Source organism: Arachis hypogaea, chromosome 11 (assembly GCF_003086295.3).
Source record: "Arachis hypogaea cultivar Tifrunner chromosome 11, arahy.Tifrunner.gnm2.J5K5, whole genome shotgun sequence".
NCBI lineage: Eukaryota > Viridiplantae > Streptophyta > Magnoliopsida > Fabales > Fabaceae > Arachis > Arachis hypogaea.
Window position 1 is genome coordinate 148,404,181 of NC_092046.1, and position 7,453 is coordinate 148,411,633.

Here is a 7,453-nt window from a genome sequence, read left to right on the forward strand (position 1 = left end):
TTCTTTATTATAGACTTCTTGTCTATGATCTATAATATTTTTTCCAAAAAATTCTTTATATAGAATCATCATTATATATAATATCTTATCATAAGCTGTTGTTTTTGTTGTTAAATCTTCTATTATTTGGTTTTCTATTGATGTCATATAATCTCTTATAGTTCCTTTAGTATGAAACCCTATGTAATTCCAAATATCTCTTCCAGACAATTCACTAAGTTTTGGATTAGTAAAGGCTTCTAATAAAAAGGAATTCAACCAATTTTCGAAAATTTATTTTTCATTCTTTTTACAGTCTAAATCGAGCATTCTATCTCCTTCCATTTCCTGGATTTTAGGAACGTATTTTGATGGTATTTTTGTATATTTTGAATTTTTATTTGTAAACCCTTTTTTAAAAGCATAATTATCAAAACCTGTTTCCCATTTAAATTGGGATTGATTATCCTTTGATGTTCCAGCTTCATTTTTCACTTGTATTGGAATTGCTGGTTCTTCGTCACTTGAATAATCTAGAATGTGTTCTTCATTTTCTATATTTTCAGAGTTTACTAATTCTTCTTCTATTTGAAATCCCTGTTCCATAATATTATTTTCTTGAGCCATTTTTAATTGTTTAAAAAGCATTGTAACTTCTTCTAATTTTTCTTCAATATTCATAATTTTAGTGGTGGTTTTACTTTTAAATCTGTTATTTTGATTATATTTTGAAATTTTTCTTCTTTGGGATTCTCTTTTTCCTTATTTCTCTGAAATTTTATGGATACTAATATTTCTTCAAGCATATCTACTATAGAATTTAATTGTGGGTTAAAAGTATGATAAAGATGTGGGGAATCATTTCCATGGTAACATTTTTTAGAAATTCCGTGTGAAAAATAAGTTTTTTCAGGTTTTTGAAGTCCTTCAATAAAACTTATAGTAAAATAAAGATTTTGAGAAAAATCATTTTGTATTGATTTTAAGAATTCGGTGTCATTACAGTTAACATTAGTTAAAATCATTAATTTTTGATCTATTAATTTTGATAACTTAATTATTTCTTCTCTTAAATCTTCTAATTTACTTTTTTCCATTCGGTGACGCTTTTCTTTGTGAAAAGTTACGGTTTTAAGTAAAAAGTGTAGCTTTAAAAAGTGGGAGACCACTTACATAAAGACACAAAAAATGTCTTTTTTTAAAGACATTCATACGTGGCAAAATATGATTGAACATTTTTATTAAACCGGTTAATAAATTATTTTTTAATAATTCAGAATAAAATCGGTTTATTAGAGAAAAATAATAAATCTAATTGTTCGTATTATAATTATTAGATTCGGTTTGTTCCGATCAATTTACACAATATAAACCGAATTATATTTAAATTTTTTATAAAAAGACAAATATATCCTTAATTTTTTATTTTACAAACATTTAAATTTCTAATAATTTAAAAATACAATTAAATCCCTATTAAAAAAAATTCTAACCCTAATCCCTTATCCTGGCCAAGCCCAAATTCAAGCCTAACGGTGAAATGGTGAAATAATTTGCAGCCTCCTGGGATTCTCCCAAACTCACTCGATCATGCTCAAACCTGGAAAGAAGGGATGTTCTCGGTAATACAATTCATCAATTCCCAGATTCAAAGTCGCAATCTTTCGAGAATTTACAGGAACTTACAGCAGGTAAAGTGGCTGCTAATCTTGAAAGCCCCAGGTATGTGATGACTCACTGCAGTGCTGATAGAGTTATGTTGAGAAGGCATTCCTCAAGCCAAGTTCTTCCTTCTGGAAGTAAGAGACTCTGGTGGAAGATGTTTCTCTGGAGCCATAGGAACATACATAGACCTATTTCAAGCAAATCAACACAGGTGAATCCTGGTGTGGCTGTAACGCACAATCCATACGGATACTCTTCCGACACCCTTGAACCGAAGCACAAGCAGTCACCAGGAAATGTGGAATGGTAAGTATTGTATTCCATTCATTACGATTAATCACACGAAACCTTACCAGTTACCAATTACGAACGTGAGTGTGATTCAGAAGAGAGACGAGAGGATATTTCGGTTGAGTAAGAACAAGGCTTCTTCGAAATCTGCAGCTGATACAAGATTTGAGTTCTGATTCTCTCATTTTAAGGCTCTTCAGGTAATTTAATTTAATTTTTATTTTTCCCTTATTCTTCCATTTACGTTGATAAATGCTAATGCAATAGTGTGTGAAGTAGAGTTCTGTTTTTGTTTTTTTTTTTTTCATGTTAGCTTAATACGCTTCGTATGTTCGCAATTGTTGATTCGCGGTGATGAACTGATTATGCGTTTGGTGCGGAATTTGCAATGCAAGCCTCAGAATCTTAGATCATACTATTGTAATTTAGAAACAGCGAAAACTAGTGCTTTATTTGTTGAATTTTATCAAAGAAGATGAAATTTATTATGTGAAGAAGTTTAGTATTTTGGAAATGGATGATAATTAATTAAGGTGAACTAAAGTGAAGTTGTTCTGTTTAGCTATAATATAGAATCCTTGAGACTTGAATGTTTTATCAAATGCAAGGGTGTTCTAAGAGGCGGCGCAGAAGTGGCAGTGAAGCGAATATCACAAGAGAATGACGGCGTGAGAGAGTTCCTAGCAGAAATTTCAAGCCTTGGAAGATTGAAGCAGAGAAACTTGGTTGCTCTGAGAGGATGGTGCAAGAAAGACATGAAAAATTTCTTGTTAGTTTATGAATACATGGATAATGGGAGTTTGGATAAGAGAGTGTTTTGTGATGAGAGCATGATGCTGAACTGTGAAGAGAGAATAAGAATCATCAAAGGTGTGGCCTTTGCTGTGTTGTATTTGCATGAAGGTTGGGAAGAACAAGTTCTGCATAGGGACATCAAAGCCAGCAATGTGTTACTTGATAAGGATATGAATGGAAAGCTTGGAGACTTTGGATTAGCAAGAATGAATAGCCATGGCCAAGTTGCTAGCACAACAAAGTTGGTTGGAACAGTTGGTTACATGGCTCCAGAAGTGATCAAGACCGGACAAGCCTCGACTCGCACGGATGTGTACATGTTTGGAATCTTGATTTTAGAGGTCATGTGTGGAAGGAGGCCTATGGATGAAGGTAAGCCACCTCTTGTGGAGTTTGTGTGGGGACTAATGGTTAAAGGGGAACTAATGAATGCACTTGATGAGAGGTTAAGTGCTAAAGGAGACTTAAATATGCAACAAGTTGAGAAGGTTCTTCAGTTGGGATTGTTGTGTGCATACCCTGAACCAAAATCAAGACCAAACATGAGACAAGTTGTGAGTATTTTAGAAGGGAACAATGAGGCGGATACTTGTTTGCTTCTAAAGTTGAAATCTGGGGATATTTTTTCTGAGTATTCTAATTATTTTAGCTATTCAACACACCCAACATTTGAAGATATTCGCCAGTCTAATACTTCTTCAATGTCTCTTACTTGGTCTAAATCTGTAGTTGAGGGTAGATGAATCTTTTCCCATCAATGCAATTATGGAGATGATGTGTTTAGGTGATGAATTTTTTGATCCATTTTATCACATTATATGATTGATGTAAATAATGTATCAGAGCATAAATGAATTGATGAACATATGATTGTGATCTAGTAATTCTTTTTAAACTCCTTGATTATATTATTGAGGACATTTTTATAGAAGAAATCCGGCTGTCAATTTTTTTCATATTACATGATGAGGAATGTTTAGCCTTTCTTTGGTTAACGTAAAGAAGCAAAATAAGAACAATGTTTTATTTATTTATTTATTTTTATGCTGTCTTAAGATTGCTGTTAGGTGAAAATTTTTGCTTAGTCTGCACCTAATAAGCTAAAGAAAAGAAAGATACACATTACATAACCAAGAAAAAGAAAACGTGATCATTCATCATTCATTCAACTTGAGATTTGTCAACAAACTACTCATATATAAACCTTAGACAAGTATTATATCAATTTCTAGTTTTTCTATGGTCTTCATTGTATTTTGTTTTCTCTTGAATGACAATACGTATATGAATTAGTTTTTTTTTTTTTTTTTTTAAAGTCTTATTATCTAGTCCATGTCAAATGGTTTAAATATCAGAAGGCCACATTTCATAATATTGAATGACTACAGTGACATGTTAAAAGTAAGCAAAGATGATTTATCTTTAAGTTCTAAAGTAATTGTAATCAAGAAAAAAGATGTTTAAATCACCAAAATTATACTCTTTTTATCCAAATTTTGCTGCTAAAAAAGTTGTATGTTGATTTTAGAATTGTTTTCAATAGTAATTCAGTGTGCAGAGAAATAAAGGAAATAGATGATTCTGTTAATAATAACAAATGCTGATTCTCTTGTTTGTAGGTACCCAAGGGATGGGAAACTCTTTGTTTCTGTTGTTTCGGTAGAAAGTGGTAAAGCTATTGCAAAGTCAAGCAAGGTGCTGTTGCAAAATGGGAGTTGTCAGTGGTCAAATAAACACATTGAAATTATAAACACATAATAAAGTCATAAAAAAGTTAATTACAATTAAAGACTTTGTTGGCATTATCCTTTGAAGCTGTACTCTCTGATTTTTTACAATGAAGCAAAGCTACAGATTTGTACTTGATTGATTCTCCTATACATATCTCTAAATGTATTTACACAGCATGACTCAAAACCACGACGAACAAAGCCTCCTTCTAAGCAATGGGTTTGTCAAAGAGCTTAACATCCATGTTCACATTCTAATACTTCTTTCCTCCTATTTGCTATCATAAACCAGGTTCATGAGCCCAAAAAGCATCTGAATCCGGACAAAAGAGAGAAAAATCTTGGATTTCTCTATTTGCTATGTGCCAATTGACAAAGCGAGCTTGTATCGACTTGAACAGAAAAAGGATGACCGGAAAAAGACAGCATTTATCATCTTCCCTGCAAGATCATATCCAAACTTGAAAACAAGGACCAACATAAAATATACTAGAAGCAAAGCAGAAAGCCCATCTAAATACAGTTTCTCAAAGGAATAAATAAATGGAGTTATTAAAATTTTTCTTTTTTCATCACAAAGACAGTGCTTTATCTGTGATAACTCAACTCCAGGAATAAAAAATTGAGGGGCATCCAACAGTTATTGGCAAGTGGTGGGCTACTGGAAAGAAATAGATAGAAGCTACAAACCCAAATTACCTAAAGTGGATGGGACCTTGGAAATTTGGCATCTCAAGTATTGCTCTATGTTAAAATGTCTATAGTGGACAAATGAAGATGGCACCAATTTACTCAGACCATGCTTACATCAGTACTGTCATAAGCTTACATCTTAGGATTATGCTTTATCTATTAGAACATGTTATTCATTCGAACCTATATAAATTTTGAAATACCATCCTTCTTTTCCAGAACAAAAAATAAAGCATACTCAAAGTTGTTGGCTATTTTTATTTTTTTTAGTAGATAACATTCTCTCGGTGAAGGTTCTTTACTTGTAGAAAACAACAAATTAAATGCATACAAATTGAGGATTCACCCAAAATTCAAGAATTATGAACATAGAAATCCTATAGGCGTTGACAAAACAAAACAAAATCAATGTGCTAATGAATTGTAAGTTGAACAAGCATCAAAATATAGCCAAAAGTGCCTCATCCAAGAACAGTGTGCCTAACATTTTCGCAATTTAATCTTTATAGTAGATACAGCACATAAATAAAATGCAAAACATTACATAGGCATTCAACCAAGCATGTGGTGTGCAATGCAGAAATTCAGCATAATCAAGCAATTTTCAGCAGAATTCAATCCATAATAGCCATAATCCAACACTTGCAACTTAACAAAGATCTACTAAACTAATCCCTAACCTATCTTAACCGCTTAAATCCACTAACATCATGCAAATTCTAACTAACTAACTAATTAAAGAAAATAGACTAGAAAGCAGAGCAAAGAGAGAACCTGAGGTGATGACCAGGGTTCTTGAAGCAGAGAAACGGGAAAAGAATGCAGTGGTACTATGTTATTGTCACTGCTGGAGGTGCGGTGACAATGACGCCAAAGAGGAGGAGCTGGGCTGAGCTCCGAGTTGGAAAGGGATAAGACGAATGTCGCTGAATGAGGGTGAGAAAAGAGAGAGGAAAAAAAGGAGAAGGAAGTTGCCGTGGGAGAAGGAGATCAAGAAGTGACCCTGTGAACAGAAGATTGGGTTATTTTTAAAATATCGACCCAAGGAGCTTTGGCGACCGGGCCTCTTCAGAAGGCTAACCAGAAGAAGAAGAAGGAGCGTGACCCTTTGACCGAGCCCCTGTCTCGACAGGGCAAGCGCCGGCGCCACCTGGAAGAGAGTGTCCCCACTGCCACTGAGGAAGGCGTGTATCAGCCCAAGACCAAAGAGACTAGGGCTGCCTATGAGGCCATGCTGAGTGTCATTCAACAGCATCTTGGCCGGCAGCCTCTCAGCATTGTTAGTGGCGCGGCTGATGAGATTCTTGCAGTGCTCAAGAATGGTGCTGTTAAGAATCTGGATAAGAAGAAGGAAATTGAGAAGCTTTTGAATCCTATTCCTAATCAAGTGTTTGAGAGGCTGTATCCGAAACAGTGTTAAATAAAATATTAGTCAACTATTTAGGTTCTGAAAAAAGATTGGGTTTTTTTCCCTATATTTGAAGGCTTTTGAGTGTGGTTTATTATGATCTTTGCTCCATGCTTTGTTTAGTTATTTACTTTTTTATGCTTCAACTGCGTTTTGAATAAGTGGTCCCTGAGTAAAATCTTTTGGACAGCCCTGTACTCCCTGCAAAGTTAAAATTTGGAGTCCACACTGCGGAACATTCCTTAACTTATATAGAGGTTTCGTGCAGGAAGAGGCGAAACACCAAGAACCAAAGGACAAGGTGGCAGCGATGGTGATGGTGAGGAGGCAAAGGATGTTGGAATGCGAAAAAGGAAAACATGGAGAAGAAGCCCTTCATGGACATACAAACTGAGACCAAGAGATTCAGGCAAACAACACTTGATTTGATTTTCATTTTTAGCATTCAGCAACAATCGTTACAAATCAGTAACAAGCAATCCCTAATCACACTAAACCTGAAATCAATAAAGCTAAACAAAAATTTCAGTAATGATTTTATTTCTATTTTTAGCAGCAGCAAGAAAATTTCAACAAAAGCTTCAGCAATTAAAAAAAGAGCAACAACACAAAATTATTTGATTTTCCATTAACCCAGTCACAGTTTCACATTCAAAAATCAACAACAGGACATAAAAGGAAGAGAAGAACCGAAGTGAAGGCAGTGCCGCTAACCTTCGACGACGACATGGACGGCGCCCGGCGAGACGACAGCGAGTGGCAACACAGCGGCGAGCTGCTCCAAGTTCGAGAGAATCCAGGGAGGACGGGGACAGGGGGAAGGAGGACGCCGAACTACGAGAGAGGAAGCAGAGGCGCCGACAGCACGGACGGCGGCGGCACCGCGGCAGAA

The 7,453-nt window shown here is 35.0% G+C and overlaps 1 protein-coding gene across 1 annotated transcript; it reads left to right on the top strand.

The window, feature by feature from the left end:
- Positions 1-2,532: 2,532 nt before the first annotated feature.
- LOC112722159 (L-type lectin-domain containing receptor kinase VII.1-like) lies at positions 2,533-3,473 on the top strand. The gene has a single exon (XM_025773129.2). The coding sequence runs from the start codon at positions 2,691-2,693 to the stop codon at positions 3,471-3,473; it is 783 nt and encodes a 260-aa protein (XP_025628914.2). The 5' UTR covers positions 2,533-2,690.
- Positions 3,474-7,453: the final 3,980 nt, after the last annotated feature.

Coding starts and splice junctions, on each gene's coding strand:
- LOC112722159 (XM_025773129.2), top strand. CDS start 2,691: ATGAAAAATTTCTTGTTAGTTTATGAATACATGGATAATGGGAGTTTG.